The following is a 14,850-nucleotide window of genomic DNA, read 5'->3' on the forward strand; positions in this document are numbered from 1 at the left end:
ATGAAAATCTTCAATTACTGTAGCGCTTATATACTTCAGTCTCAAACAAACTGGGATCGACTAGATGAATTCTAACCAATCATGTTTCTCTATTTAAATTCAAAAAGAAAAATAAATCTGCCAACCTCATCTCCACTTCGAAATCCCTATCCACATAAAGGGAAACCATGCTATACTTACACAACTTGATACACTTTGTTTTATTATTTTCTATCTAAAAGAAAATTCAAGCAACACAATAACAATTATATTTCAGTCTCAAACAAACTGGGATCGACAATATGAATTCTCACTAATCATGTTTCTCCATTTATATTCAAAAAGAAAAATAAATCTTCCAACCTCATCACCACTCCGAAATCCCTATCCATGTAAAGAGAAACCATGTTATACTTACAAACTTGATACGCTTTGTTTTACTGTTTACCTAATATATGAATCATACATAATTGCATTGTTCAACTCATTCCTAGCTGAATAAAGCACATCCATATCCACCTTTTCTCTTTGCAAGTACAAGAATTCACCCCCTTCCATTCTTTCAAATCCACAGAGCTCAAGAAATTCGATACCTCCTTGCAGTTTGCCAACCCTATCCTGTTATCAAAATGTCAAATAGATTTTAGAGAGCGGGTTTTGAAATGTATATCAAGCTCTTATCTATTATTGTTCTTCGCACACAAAAGTTCGACCCGAAGCATTGGATGGTAAAAACTTACCCACACACCTGTGTTTACACCAAAACTATACTAGTTTACCATGGTAAGTCCTAAATTAAGGTGAAAATGTGTATGAATTAGCTACAGTTTAGTGATAACCATGTTTGTTAAGAAACATGCCATGTATTTATTGGGTAGAAGTATCATATGGTGCGTATAAGTATCTACCCCCGCAGGATTCTGCCGAATTCGTTAACACGTGGTTGGATCAACCATTCATAGACCCTTTTGAAACAGATTGAAACAAAAGACAAAGGAGACAAAAGGAGTGTAGGTTATTGTAAAAAATAAATCAGGGTAAATAGTCTTTATGGAGTTTGGAGCTGATTTTGTGTTGAAACATGCTGAACCAAGTAACCCCTTCACTACTATAAGGAATTTCATACAAATTTAATCTCTAACAAGGTTATAAAAAGGATCTTTCCTCTCGACTGAATTTAAAAACTTAGAATTACTCCCACTGTCTCATAATAAGTGTATCTTAGCCAAAAGATTTTGTCTCATAATAAGTGTCATCTTTTTCCGATTCTACCCTTAGACAAAAATTACTAGTTAAAGTAACATCTAAATGATGATTAGAAAAGCCACATAGTTACTTGTTATTGTTGGATTCTCAATGTCAAAAAGTTTACTACTTGTGCATTTCTAATCAAGAGGATAAAATAACTTATTTTTATTATATAGGGATAATTTTGTAAACTTTGCATTGCCTTATTGGTTTCTTAATATGCGTGTTTTTTCTAAGGTGACACTTATTATGGGACAGATGGAGTAAATAATAACATAAACAAAGGACAATCATTTTCTATTTCATATTCTCACCTGGAAAAGAGCATTACTGAGCCTAATTTTACGGTATTTCTCCTCATCCGGATTTGTCGCCACATTCTTAGCAAAAGTTAGCAGTGTGTTAAAAGCGGTCTTGACTTTGGCCTCAGCATCCTAATCCATCAAAGGAAAATTAACAGAGAATCAATTTAAAACAATAAAGATTGAAAGGACAATATATCAATTTAAAACAATAAAGATTGAAAGGACAATATATTCAATTCTGGAACAAAGCCACCCGAAGTAATATAAGATTCGAATAATAGGATCTCGGTTCCCAAGTGTGCTTGTTGTTGGAAGATCCTTGTTATCTACAACTCAAGAGCATCTGCCTTTTACTAAAGGTCCACTGAGCTTTTAATGGCTCTAACAAATGGTGTGTTCGGTACGAAGGAAAATGTTTTCCTGAAAAATAAGTGATTTTTTTACTTATTTTCTTGTGTTTGATATGTAAGCAGAAAATAATATGAAAAAATTATAGCCCAATACCTTTGAGTGATCTAGTTTACAAAATAGCCAGCAAATGTATAGATTTTGTATAATTATATTTAAATACACATAAACTATACATATACTATACACGTAATATACATATTAGTGTATAGGTTTTATATATTTGGGCTAATGCTGGTAATTAAGTTTGGCAGACAGTACATTTACGTACGAAGCCCAAATAATATCCCGGAAGCATTTTATATAATCTAGGCAAACATTATGGGCTGAAGGTGGAGGGCAGGAGTTTGGAGGTGGTGGGGAATGGGGATGGGGGCTATGGGGGTGGGGGTGGGGGTAGGGGTAGGGGTGAGATGTGCTGGAGGGTGGGGAAGAGATAATTAAAGTGGAATGACACTTGTGGAACTTGTTTCCTAATGACACTTGTGGAACTTGTTTCCTTACCTCCACTAGGGAAGTCATTTTCCTCATTTTAAAAAAAAATTGTTTTCCAAAACTTTTGACCAACTAAACATGAAAAAATTGGAAAATGTGTTCCTCCACACCGAAAGAAGAGAAGATTGAGATGTAAAGCAGCAGAAACATTACCATGTGATTCTGTTTGATAGTCCACAGGCACTCACTCATCTGCTCTGCCTTTGTAGCTGGACCGTCTGGCAATGAACTCTACAACATTAATTTTAAAAAGCAACATGAGTAGGGACAACCACGTCCAAATTGGAGCAAAACCATATCCACATTTTTCAACAGACCAAATGCACACCTTTTCTTCCTCCAAAACAGGAACTCGTGGTGGCAAATTACCAAGCTGTGCCTGTGAAGTAAATGTATTTTGTTATAACTTCAGAAGAGTAGCAGGTAATCATGTTTATCAGATATTCAGATGGCACTTGATTGCTTAGGATGAGGTGTAACATGGTCATTAACGCATTGACCAAGTTGATCATAAAAAGCATGAATGTGCATATTCTGAACAAATTTGTGTGTGCATGGACTGATATTCATCAATACATTCACTTCAAAGACAAAAATAAAAATAAAAAAAGAAAGATCAGAATCAAGGCAAAAACCAAATAGGATTACGTAAAGCCGCATTGCCTTTTTCCTTTTACAAAATTGGAACTACGAACAAAGAAAGATTAGGCTGTATCTTCTTAGACAGTTCAAATTCATTTTCTGCAAATGACCAACCTCATTGTATCCATTTTTAAAGCTTCTATTTTCTTGCAGTTAAAGAATGCAAGTATCTGGTAAAACAAGAGTGGAGTGCATTATAGGTGCATAAATGTGTCATACTTGAGCGAAATACGGCAATAATATTTTTGACAAATAATCAAAGATTTTATAAATGCTTGCACTAAGCTAGTGTGATAAGGGCGTAATTACAGGTTGTGCAGATCCCCTATTGTATCGTAAATTACATCATTATCCTGTATAATAACTAGGTTGCACCAAAAAGCTAGCCAAAAAAAGGAAAATGCATCTTTGTTTAAGGCTTTGAATATTTCTCCTATTGCCTTCAAAAACTCTCCTATTTCTTTCAAGCCAAATAGTCCACCAAATGGCCCGAGGAATTGCATACCTCCCTTAAGGCAATAATTTGCATACTTCTGTTATGAAAATAATCATTGTTCAATATCCAAGTAAACTCAGGAAGCTCTACCACCCCAAACCATTAAGAGTTAAAAAGGAGTCAGCTTAATGCAACAGGAAAAGGACAAGTTACCTAATAAAATCAATCACAAAAATTACCAAGCAATTAAAATTTGCTCATTTTCTAGTTAGTGTTTGTTTAAAATGCAGTAGAATTAGCCAGAACAGTACAATTTCAGACACTATGTTTCACTATTCCTTGACCTGGTCCATCACTATTTCAGGTCACATCAGGTTACAAAGAGCAAAATTGCCGGTGCAGCTTATTAAAAAAATTAACAGGTACGAATATTTGTAGAAAATCGATATACAAGTTCTCACTCCTGAACGCAGAAGAATCTTTGCCAAACTGTGCGATTGCAGATTTTCATTTATTCTATATTCTCGACCTTTCAGGCTGCCACTTAAACTGTCTTCAAGCCATTGAGCAATCAACATATAACTAACTAACATGCAGTGGCAGATCTAGAGGACAAGTTATGGGTTCATGGGAACCCAGTAGCTTTTGCTCAGAATCTGAATATATATATTAAGAAATTCACTAAATATCTATAAATATTTGACACTTAACTTGAGATCGTTGTAGGAAACCATAAACTTCAAATGTTGGATCTTCCGTTGACATGTTCTTAGAAGAATCAAATTCTTAGAAAAGTTAAGGATTTCTAACCTTAATAATTTCTTCCAGTTTCAGTTGCATATATTCTTGGATCCGCCTCCTTGATCTTCTTGCTTCCTCTCCCTCCACCTCCGCCGTCCTGTCCTGAAATTCGGTATGCCCAGTCCTCTTCGTGTGATAATCACTCTCCTTCACACAATCAAAACCCAAAAGTTCGCATAAGTTGGCTGCACGTAGAAGCTATACCAACAATTGAACGCAATACCAAAATTTAACTATTGGAACTCCCATCAAAAAGGGTTAGTTCGATAAGCAGACAAACTATATATGAATTACAGTACATGGATTATACTGCACCTTAAGTGCTGGATTATTAAGTGGATTTGTATTTTTATTATCCAAGGATATTTGTTTGATCACATTAAACTACAGATTTATGATGTATAAGCTAAAACATGTATTTTGTTTTAAATGGTAGTTTGTTTCATATAATACTCTCTCTCAATGTTACATTGCTTTACCTAATCTAGTATTGGTATCGTACATGATTAAACATAATTATGTAATATAATTAAAAAAATAATGTTGTAAGTGTCTTTAATTTAAGTAGAGACCTAAACAACAGAGATGGATAAATTAATCATGCATTCCTCCTCTAGACATGAAAAGTTTGATAAATATAATTTCTGTATGACCAACATGTTTAGAAACAAATGAGAGCTAACAAGTCAGAGATGGTTAACTAAGCAGGTACGAATTTAAATAATAGAGTACTTTTTTTATTTTACAAGATCTTATCCAAGTATTGCAAATACATGTACTATTAATGGAGTATATATATGATAACTGCATCATAATTGATGCGGGAATTATGATTGTGGAAATAAAAAAAGTGGAACCAAATACCCGCTAATTTCACGTAACAAGACGAACTGTAAGAGCATTGCCTAGTATTTCCAAGAATTTCAGTGGCAACATTCCCAAGCTATATGGACGGTACAATTTTCATAAAACTTACTAACTGGAATCATCAAAAGTTAAAGTATTAGCTACAGAATTCAGCTACACTGCAATGTATATATTCCTAAGCTATATACTCTGTTCAATTCTCATAACAGCATAACCATAACTATCAGCAACCCCAATTTCCATTGAACTTTAGAATGTTACTCATAGTAATTCCCGAAATTGCATCAGCTACATTCCCTAAGCAATATCAACAGTTCAATAGCTTAGCGCCTATTGAATTTCAGAGTATAAAGCATGACTGAATTCGTCACCTATACCTACAACTACAGTTCATCACATTTCAATGTCTGCATTGTTAACCTATATCAAAAGTTTAATTATCGCAACGGCATAACTTTTGATAATTAGAATTCCTGATTTTCATCCAAGTCCTAATTGCTAAATTAGGTATAAGTGATGCTATTGTTGTAAGTTATCATCAATTAATTAATCAATCAAGCACCCAAGGATGTGAGAGTATAATAATGAGGTCTCAGGTTCAAATCCTATAGGAGGCAAAAAAGTCTAAAAAACCAAATGGGAGATTTCTTCCCATCTGCCTAAGCTTTGATGACAGAGTTATCTAATACCCGTAGTGGTGGTTGATAGCAGGTATCCGGTGGAATAGTAGATGTTGCACCACCGTCATAAAAAAAGAAAAAGAAAAATTGAATCAATCAACTACGCTTCAATCATAATCTATTATAGGTCAATTACAAGTTATAATCTACTAATGCACCCAAGGGTGGGCCTAGTGGTCAATGAAGTGGGTTGAGACCATGAGGTCTCAAGTTCAAATCCCAACAGAGACCAAAATACTAGGTGATTTCTCGCTGACACATATCTTGTGGAATTAGTCAAGCTACGCGCAAGTTGGTCCGAACACCACGGTTATCAAAACATAATAAAAAGAATAATAATAAAACAACATACCCAGTGAATTTCACAAAGTGGAGTCAGGAAAGGTAGAGTATACGTACACCTTGCCCCTACCTTGACAGGTAAAGAGGTTGTTTCCGATTAACCCTCAGCACAAGAACAAGCAATTCAAAAGCAATAACAACGAAGGCGAATAAGACATGATAAAATACTATAAAAAGCATGATAGAGTAATCGGAGTACAAGAAACAATATATAGTAGGTAGTAGAAATTGAAGAACAAGAAATTGCAAGATAACCAATGCAGTTTCTGAGCTCGTAATATCAAATTTCTCGATTATAAGTTTATAACTTAGGGAATGGTGAATAAGAATGACGCAAAAAAAGAGAAGTAAAAATATTACGTACAGTTTTACAGGTGCAAGTTTTGCGACAAAGAGTGCAAACAAGGTTGAGAATGGCTTCATTGGACTCGCGGAAGTTGGTGTGGCACGTGTTATTCACGTGCTGTTGAGCTTCTTCTACAGACTTAAGGAGAGTTTCGCAATCTCCACACTGTAATACTGCCCTTTTGGCCGCCATTGTTGCAGTTTTGCTTCTCTCATGTGTGGAGTTTTTTTCGGTATTTATAGGTTTGTCAGGTGACGTGGCTTTGGCTTCCCTACTTTTGTTTAATTGGGATTTAATTACTTGTTACGCTAGGTTGTTTATACCACTCCCCCGGTTTCAATTTGTTTGTCTGCAAGGCTTTTGAATCTTATAGTTTTAAGTTACAAATATGTAGAATGTATAAATATACCCTTTAATCTTGTGGTTTTAACGAAAGATACTAGTAAGTACTATTTTTAACGGAAAAGAGTCAGATTTGCCCTTATACTCTCATAAATAAGTTATATTTAACCTTTGTTATACTTTTTCAACATATTTATCCTTACCATCCAGTTTTAGGGTCATATTTGCCTTTGTACTCTTAGAAAAGTGCATATTTACCCCTATTCTGTTAAACTCTATGTCCAATCTTAATTTTCTTATGTGACGCCTACTAGGCTTATCTTTTTTTTTTTTTTACAAATTAAATTAGATAACAAAATGAATTTGTCAATTACAAAGATGTGAGTTTGTGGGTTTTGTGGGAGTCAAGACACGTGTTAACCACTAGTATTACTCCTAATAGGGGTCTTTATGAGCTAACTAAATTGTCAATTACAAAGATGTCCCTGGACGACGAAACACAAATAGACTCACACTTATATATAGTTTATTAAAGTTTAATTTTAATTAAAGACACGACTCTTCGTTTTTTTGTTTTTTTTAAGAGCAATTTTTTTAAAAAAAATTAAGAAATTTGAGAGAAAAAATAAATAGGTTTCCCACTCACTTAGGCATCTTTGTCCTGACTTTTTATATATACTAGTTTCTATAAACGTGCAGCTGCACGTTATTCCCCATCAACCTTAATCTTCGTAAAAAAATATTAGGTAATATTATTTATAATTACATACACTTATTTAATAAAGTATAAAAATGTTGCTATATTATAAAATTATATCCACTGAGTATTCTTTTGAATGATGTTCTTGGTATATATTTTTTCTTCCTTTTCCCTAATGGGAAACCATTAATGATTAAGATAATCAAAATTAAGGATCAAGTGACCATATATTCATTTATTGTCATCTACCAATATAAAAATGTTGAAAATCGTTACTAAATAAAATTATATCATAAGATATCTTTCAGTTTTAAGAATATTTTGTTATTTATTTAAAACAAATTTAGATTGATCATGAAAGTAAGATATAATATATATTTTTTAAACAAATCAAGCCCTCTCATCGCCGTAATTTTGTCTAACTTCATAATAGTTTTCATGATGAAATGTTTATATGAGGAATTAATTTCAACTAATTTATTTTCTTCAACATACAATTTTATATTTACCGACTTGCAAAAGATAGTCAATCAATTTTACAATAGTTATTTCTGTTTTTTCTCATCCTCCTATTAGATTTAAGCATATGATCCACTTTGATTCCCACAATCCTAACCGATGGCCGATATCCAACTTTGTGTTTATCATACAAAAGTCACGTTTCTAATTTTGGTCACAAAAAATCATCTAACTTAAAGTTTATCGCACAAAAAATACTTTTTAATTTCATAAATCTCTCTCCACGTTTGTTTCACTAATCTCAATTGTGGTTTATGATTTACGGTTACTTTTATTATTTTGATTTTTTTTGTAATAATTTTAATTAATTAGTATTTTGGAGTGATATGTCATACTTTTTCATTAACTTACTGAAATTGAATGACTTTTATGTAACAAAAAATAGAAAATGTTATAAAATAATAAAATTAAAATGCAAGAGAACATATATATGAAAGAGACTTGAAGATTGATATGATTTCTTTCACTTATGTGTGTCTTCAATAGGACATAAGTGGTCCTATTTATAGGAAAACTAATTTAGTAATACATTTGGTGATCACCAGCTAAAAGATAACTTACTTTGGTGATCACTGACTAAAAGATAACTTACTTTGGTGATCACCAACTAAAAGATAACTTACTTTGGTGATCACTAACTAAAAGATAACTTACTTTGGTGATCACCAAAGTACTTGAATGATACATGGACATTCACTATTAAATATTATTTACAACACTCCCCTTTGAATGTCCATTAATAGATAATGTGTCTCGTTAAAACCTTACTAAGAAAAACCTTGTGGGAAAAAGTCCTAGTGAAGGAAAAAGAGTACACATATCTAGTAATACGCTTTGATAGCTGCCTCATTAAAAACCTTATCAGGAAAACCCAATTGGGACAAAAACCGTAGTTAAGGGAAAAAGAGTGCAACGTGTATTTTACTCCCCCTGATCAAACTTCACTTGCTGTCTCGGAGACGACGCATTCCAATTTTGTATCTCAGCTTCTCAAATGTTGAGGTTGGAATGTTTCAATGGACAGATTCGCCATATTATCAATCGAGCGAATTTATTGAATATTTATTTCACCTTCTGTTGAAGATTGTGTCTGAAAAAGAAATCTAACAAAATGCTTTATCCTGTCTCCTTTGATATATCCTTCTTTCAAGTGAGCTATGCAAGCTTCGTATAATATTATTGGAATCTTCATCTCCAAATAAATATCGCATGATTGCAGAATGTGCTGAGCTATTGATCTCAGCCAGATACATTCCTGACTTGCTTCTAGATACATTCCCGACTGGCTTTAAAAGTTGTTGATATCCTGACAGACTTGAATAAGTATAATTGACTGTCATGTAGAACGTCATATTATGGCAACATCCTAACATGCTCACATAATTTGTTTGAGATCTAACTTTATAAAGATCGTATGAATGTCCTGCATTTCATAACCAACAAATCTTGATAATATTGGTTAGAAGCAATAAATTCATATCATTTTTTGATTCATCCTGATGTCTCTATGAATAAAAGTGAGGCTAGATCTTGCATGCATATCAATAAAAGCATTATCTCATAGATAGTAATAGCAGGATACGTTAGTGCATTAATTGCACTAAGACATGGTACTTTCTAACCATTTCCGTGAGATCCAAAATTGATCTTTCTTTATGTTAAGCGATCTTACAACCATTGGGGTACTCAATGGAATAGCTTTAAGGCCTTTTCAATCCTTTGAGGATTTTCATATAAACTTCAATGTCTAGCTAGACATGAAAATATTTTAGTATACGCATTCAAGTTTTCATGTACTGCCAGACTGTATGAAACCTCATTGCATCCGCCACAGGAGAACACATCTCCGTACAATAATGTCAAGACTTTTACGAAAAACCTTTATACCACAAGGCACGAGCCGTATTTTGTATCTTACGGATTAATAATTCATTTCACTTTTCGCTCAAAAGTTTCTTTATACCCTACTGACATTATATCTTCAAATGTTTGGACTATAGATCCAAAATATTTCATATTTACCACGTGAAATCAAATATACTTGAATTGCGTATTTTCATTTGGCCAATCATCTATCTGTCCACATTTCTTGACAGATTTGAATTCAAGATCCTCGTTACTATCAATAATGTTGAGCGCTACATTATATCAAAGATGTCGTCGACGGTCATTTGACATCGGTTCCCATGCGACATAACTTATTGAGATCTCTTCATTTTTCATCATTTTCAGGTACCTGAACCTTTCCCAAGGTTTCATGAAGTGTTATGTCGTGGTACTCTTTTAAAGCACTTGCCTCATTATTATGGTCATCTTGATCATTTGCTCCTCTCCTTCTTCAAGGAGATTTACCTTTGGAACCGATTGGTCTATCACGCTTCAGGTGTGCCATAGACTCTATCCTTCAAGGATTTTAATTCTAGTAGGAGCATTTGCAGCTGGAATATGATTTTCACTTTGGTCAGCAAATGCGTCTGGCAGTTAACTGGAATTATATTTTAAACGAGGATCATACTAGTGATAATTCATTATATATAATTTATGTTTCCAGCTGCTTATCATCTCTCCCCATAATGTTAGGAAATCTAACATTTACCCCCAACCTTAATTGGGGACCCATTTTTATGCGTTATGGTGGAGCAATTGAATCATATATCGCACATTCACATTTTTATATGGGAATTATTTGGTTCCTGACCTTGAACCAATTGTAATAGGGGAACCTAGTTGGCTTGATGCATACAAGCTGCTACATATTAAATAATACATCTCATACCAAAACTTTGTTTGGGAGGTTTGTTCTCATAACCAATTGTTTAGCTATAACTAGAGACATGCAATTTCTGCTAAACCAACTTGGATGTAAACCAGCATTATCAATATAATTTCATAGTTTGGAACCATGCTCTTAATTTAACAATTTGAGCAAACAGCCTTGCAATAACCAAACTGCAAGTTGATACCAAATGCACATGTGACCATAACATAGATGCATCTATTAAAATCATATAATAGCAAACGGTCCGCATGGCAGGTGAACGGGCCCATATTCACCTTTTTATGTTCCAGAATTATTGAAGGATTCAATCCCATCTTTAGCTGGTATAATTTTCAATTTATCATGAGAACAAGTAGCACAAGAGAATTCTTGAAGAAACTTTTATTTCTTCAATATATAATAATGTGAATTCTCAATTATTTTTGCATCACATTAGAACCGGAATGGCCAACCAGTCATGCCAACTGATATTTATTTCAATAAACTTCTAGTTTACCATCGCATGCGATTCCATCATCATGCTCATATTTGTGTAGTACAAACAGGAGGGAAGCAGGGTAACATTTCACATTTATATTTCTTACCCGCTATATGACTGTAGTAATATAAAGATATTAAATCTTTCCATCATTTATAGTCTCAATATGAATGGCCACTTTGGCGAATACCTTTGAAACTCAGTAAGTTTCTTTGAGACTTACTACAGTATAATGCTTTCTTGATAATCAATTTAATTCCTCCAAAGTAGTAATAAATTGGCTCTTCTAGAGCTCCCAATTAATTGTGTACTACCACATATTTCATAACACCATCCGTATGGTGAACATATCCTTTAAAGGAGAAATTTATATCATTCCGATCAAATTATTATAGGCAAGACTCATTTCTCTTTAACCTTTTCCTGTCAATAATCATAATCGACAAGATGATCAATGACTACTTATTCCACAATAACGATTTCTCTCAAACCTCCCCTAGAGGTGAGTTGTGGTATTAGCATATACATACATAAGCACATATTTATCCATATCTTTTATCATATCTTGCCACATTCACTTTTAAGAATGGGCAGCATCCATGATGCTTATCACAAGTCACATTCTCTTCAAGGAATGGACTATAATTATATATGTGTTTCATAAATTTGATATAAACTTATTGTCATGCCTGGGAATTTATCATATTTATATGACCCACCTCAACATCGCTTTGAAAGGTCAGGTGTGCCTCCACTTTGTATTCCTTTATTTTGATGGAGGATTTATATAATTTATCAAATTAGGTCACAAGGAATCGCGTTCCCAATGACCTTTCATACCACATTGATGGCAAAAATTACCTTCACCTTTTGAAGGACCATTTTGAGAACCCATAATGTTCTTCCCTTTTATAATTATGATAATGATGACTATTATTATTTTGTCCTTTATCACGCCCACGTTCATTCATATAGCCATGACAAATATTTTTTCATCTTTCAGACTTATCATATACTGCTACCACATTCACTTCAGGGAATGGAGCAAAGTCAGTGGGATGGGCTTCACAAGAGCATATTAATTTGCTCAGTCATAATCATATCATCAATATCGTACATCGGGACTTAAACCCAATGTCTAATTCATATAAAGGCGTTTTTAAGCCATAACGGGATGGGACTTGAACCCAACTTTTTATATTATCATCATAGTGCACCGGGACTCATTCTTGAGTCTTTTAAATAAAGTACCACTCTATGATTTTACGCATAACTAAATTAAGTTTTACCAAGACATGAAATATACCAATGCATGTGGTCGAACATTTCTTGTAACCTGTATTACAGTTCAAAGTGGACCATAAAATCATGTCATAATATCTCTCGAATTTTTCATATTGCTTTTCGGGAGCAATTTTGTGACATGATATAGATAATATTTCTCATATACCTATCTTCAATTATAGCCACAACACTTATGAAAATATTAGTACTTTTGGTGGTTATAGACATAAATAAGTTTAGACACAACGAGACATAGAAAATATTGTCACTTCTGATGACTATATATATTTCTTGCAACTTATTATTTAACCATTAAGGGATATGAAAATAATATTATAATATCTCTTAACATTATTATTCTTCAGGAACAAATTTGAGACATAAAAGGTCTAGAACCAATTAGATTCCTTTAGGTCTGATGAATCCAACAAAGTGGATTGACTCATTAGTACAACAAGACTAAAAAAACATAGAATAATAATTTACTCACCTTGGCAAAAGCCGTTTTTGTAAATCTCAGTGAAAATACCGTTAACACCTTTGCATTCATGTCAAATTGAGAGAAGCTTGGGTACACGTAACATAGTATAAGTCACCGAAGTCACAAGGATAGAGACTTTGGCACTTTGTCCTCATCCGCATCCCTCTCTCACTTGCACAGTGAAAGAAACTCAAGATAATATATATATATTTTTGGCTATTTCCATTACAACAAGCTATATAATTAATGTAATCTTTACATATATCAGCAGGATAAAAGTAGTCACAAAGATCGAGAGGAATCTCTTAGTAATTGAATGCTAAATACATTACGTGTATGGATAAGAGAAATATATACTTCTTAATATTATTGTTTTTCAGAAACAACTTTGACGTATAAATTGTCAAGTAAATCATTTTGGTTCATTAAATCAAATGAACATAACGTGATTGTATCATTAGTAGCAAAAACAAAACGAACAGCATAAGATATATGAAGGAGCTACTAACCTTTTGTATAAATCTGATCTATAGCTAATGGACTTTAATTTCCCGAGTCAGCTTTCAAAGCTAGACATGGTCATCCATAACACTCTTAAGAACCAAGAAATTAATACAACAAATCATACCTTTGGATCTACTAAGTAGTAGCGGGGATATATTCGGCATCCAATTCCTCAATTGGTTAGAGTTTCGTGCTGATAACGTGTTATAAAATAATAAAATTAAAATGCAAGAGAACATATATATGAAAGAGACTTGAAGATTGATATGATTTCTTTCACTTCTGTGTGTCTTCAATAGGACATGAGTGGTCCTATTTATAGGAAAACTAATTTAGTAATATATTTGGTGATCACCAACTAAAAGATAACTTACTTTGGTGATCATTAACTAAAAGATAACTTACTTTGGTGATCACCAACTAAAAGATAACTTACTTTGGTGATCACCAAAGTACTTGAATGATACATGGACATTCACTATTAAATATTATTTACAACAGAAAAATATTTTTTGTGTGATAAATTTTAAGTTGGATGACTTTACATAAAAAAAAAAAAAACTTTTATGTGATAAAGTCAAAGTTGAATGATTACCGGCTGAATTTACATGTCTATCGTCTATGATTGAAATGCCTATAAATTGTATTATGTTTTTATTGAACTCAATATTGAATACAAAGGCAAATAAAAAATTCATGTATTATCTATAAATATTAATGCGGCAACTATTTTATCAAATATGAATGTAGCTTAATTTAGTAATATTTTATTGTTAGTTAATTAGGAATTCAAAATTTTAGATATTGGATAAAATCTTCAAGATTGTGATTTTATCCAGCATTTATTATACTCCTTGTCTTGAAACAGACACTTTACTTTAGCTTAATAAACTCTTAATACTTTCTGTAACGATTTTGCAAAAAGGATATTATGGCTTAGCTTATTTATAATGTTTGAAATATCGCATTGAATCTATAAATAAATTTTACATAATTAGCACAAACACATTAGTTAAATATGTACCTAGGCATATTAAAATATGGTTTAATAACTACCTAATTAATTATATGCTAGAATTAAATTTTTTAGCACGGACAAAGCAACTTTCATCAATCACAAAAATACTCCCAAGCAAATAAGGTCATTGGTCGGACGTGTTCTTTATATATATATATACTAGTTATGTGAGGCCCGTGCTAAGTCCGGGCCCAAA

At 32.9% G+C, this 14,850-nt stretch overlaps 1 protein-coding gene across 2 annotated transcripts; it reads right to left on the minus strand.

The window, feature by feature from the left end:
• Positions 1–237: 237 nt before the first annotated feature.
• Positions 238–6,848, minus strand: LOC132638182 (uncharacterized). 2 transcript variants are annotated; one of them, XM_060355151.1, is made up of 6 exons: positions 6,568–6,844; positions 4,324–4,461; positions 2,764–2,814; positions 2,589–2,666; positions 1,542–1,661; positions 238–597 (listed from the first exon to the last, which is right to left on the minus strand). In XM_060355151.1, the coding sequence occupies exons 1-6, from the start codon at positions 6,739–6,741 to the stop codon at positions 424–426; spliced, it is 735 nt and encodes a 244-aa protein (XP_060211134.1). In that variant the 5' UTR covers positions 6,742–6,844; the 3' UTR covers positions 238–423. The 2 variants fall into 2 exon arrangements, with proteins under 2 accessions (XP_060211134.1, XP_060211135.1); XM_060355152.1 differs by lacking the exon at positions 2,764–2,814 and having other exon boundaries at positions 6,568–6,848.
• Positions 6,849–14,850: the final 8,002 nt, after the last annotated feature.

The sequence above is a fragment of the Lycium barbarum genome, chromosome 4 (assembly GCF_019175385.1).
Source record: "Lycium barbarum isolate Lr01 chromosome 4, ASM1917538v2, whole genome shotgun sequence".
Lineage (NCBI taxonomy): Eukaryota > Viridiplantae > Streptophyta > Magnoliopsida > Solanales > Solanaceae > Lycium > Lycium barbarum.

Bases quoted from the DNA above. Each gene is read 5' to 3' on its own strand.
- LOC132638182 (XM_060355151.1), bottom strand. From the start codon at position 6,741: ATGGCGGCCAAAAGGGCAGTATTACAGTGTGGAGATTGCGAAACTCTC. The intron at 2,815-4,323 runs GTTAGAAATCCT...TTTACTTCACAG, and splicing joins AACTGGAAGAAATTATTAAG to GCACAGCTTGGTAATTTGCC. The intron at 1,662-2,588 runs GTAATGTTTCTG...TTGATGGATTAG, and splicing joins CTATCAAACAGAATCACATG to GATGCTGAGGCCAAAGTCAA.